The following is a 1,697-nucleotide window of genomic DNA, read 5'->3' as shown; positions in this document are numbered from 1 at the left end:
AGGAATTACAAAAGACAAAACTAAGCAGATAATACACCTTTGTGGACACTAGAGGGACAAGTCCGAGGTGTATAACAGTATATAATGTGTGTCAAGGGGGACGTTCTTAGATCTGTGAACCCCAAACACAGAATCCTCAACTGAATAGTCAAGGCTTAACTTTGTTTGTTGGTGTGTATGTGTGTGTGTCCCAACCCTCACATTCAAAATCTCAACCCCAACCCTCACATTCAAAATCTCAACCCCAACTCAATCCTCACCCAACACAGTCTTTTTCAAAATGAGATTTCCACCTATATATATATATATATATATATATATATATATATATATATATATATATATATATATATATATATATATATATATATATATATATATATATATATATATATATATATATATTTTACGTTTTTTTTTTTCTCTTCTTCCAATTCTGTCTTTTAAGGCTTTCAGGTTTGATGACATAAAAAGGGGGAGTAAGCCTGCACTTTCTTCCCAGAACTTTCTTGATCTTGCTCCCATCAAGCACCATCCGACAAAGAACTACATCGATAGGTTTAGATCCCAAAGAGTGATAGCAACTCCAAAAGTCTCCAAAATATAAATAAATAAAATAATAATAATAATAAATAAATAAATAAATAAATAAAAGCCCCCAAAAAAGTTTCAAGTGTCCAACATAAACCCAACTTTCCAAGTCTTCAAGGTATAACCACATTCCCGTTGAGTTTCCAAGATATGTATCACATTGTGAGTTATCAATCCAGAACCCACATTTCAAGTATTCAAAGTAAAACCAACTTACAAAGTCTCTTAAGGATAACTCATTTACTGATTTTTTCAAAATTTGTGAGTCTCCAAGGTAGGCCCCATATTTAGAACCATCTTGGCAGAACCCTTTTCCTGAGTCTCCAAGGTAGTTATTTAAACCATCAAGGCAGAACTCATTTACTGATTTTTTCAAAATTTGTGAGTCTCCAAGGTAAAACTTGTATTCTGGCTCATCAAGGTATAACTTGTTCAGTGGGTATTGTCTTGATAACTCACAATGAGTACTATTGCTGTAAAACTCTTTTTCAGGATTTTGCTGGTCTCCAAGGTATAACTCTTTGGTTGGGTCATCAAGGACGAACTCGTTCTGTGGGTCTTGGTCGCTCATAAGGTCTTCAACCAAGCCAACAATTTCGCCCCAAGTTGTAGCAAAAGCAGTATTTTCATTTCGTATTTCAGACACAATTTCCTGTGAGAGAAAATAATAATGTATTAATTAAGTTATTTAATTATTAAATGAGTATGCTTCAATCAAAGTTTGAAAATAGGAAAATAAAAAATCTTACCTCAATAGATAAGAGGTTTGAATCCAGTTCATCAACTTGAAGGTTTAGTTTCATAGAAGACAGAGAGTTCCAAGAAACACCAAAGTCATCCCACTCAAGGTCTTCAACCAAGCCAACAATTTCCCCCAAAGTTGTAGCAAAAGCAGTATTTTCATTTCGTATTTCAGACACAATTTCCTGTGAGAGAAAATAATAATGTATTAATTAAGTTATTTAATTATTAAATGAGTATGCTTCAATCAAAGTTTGAAAATAGGAAAATAAAAAATCTTACCTCAATAGATAAGAGGTTTGAATCCAGTTCATCAACTTGAAGGTTTAGTTCCATAGAAGACAGACAGTTCGAGACAAGCACAC

General features: G+C 33.1%; 1 protein-coding gene across 1 annotated transcript in view; it reads right to left on the bottom strand.

Moving 5' to 3' along the window:
• Positions 1-406: 406 nt before the first annotated feature.
• The window catches only part of LOC147006943 (uncharacterized), a 2,008-nt gene continuing 717 nt past the window's right edge, over positions 407-1,697 (bottom strand). The window contains exons 1-3 of the mRNA XM_085867723.1: positions 1,615-1,697; positions 1,341-1,517; positions 407-1,243 (exon numbers count right to left, since the gene is read on the bottom strand). The exon at positions 1,615-1,697 is cut by the window's right edge and continues 717 nt beyond it. Of these exons, the coding sequence (XP_085723849.1) occupies positions 407-1,243; positions 1,341-1,517; positions 1,615-1,697 (1,097 nt within the window). The remainder of the gene's footprint in view (positions 1,244-1,340; positions 1,518-1,614) is intronic.

This window comes from Eptatretus burgeri, unplaced genomic scaffold, assembly GCF_056783735.1.
Source record: "Eptatretus burgeri isolate ZD-2024b unplaced genomic scaffold, Ebu_testis_v1 Ebu_testis_scaffold_1048, whole genome shotgun sequence".
In the NCBI taxonomy this organism is placed as follows: Eukaryota; Metazoa; Chordata; class Myxini; order Myxiniformes; family Myxinidae; genus Eptatretus; species Eptatretus burgeri.
The sequence above is the reverse complement of the archived record's forward strand: the minus strand, read 5'-3'. Positions and strand labels throughout refer to the sequence as shown.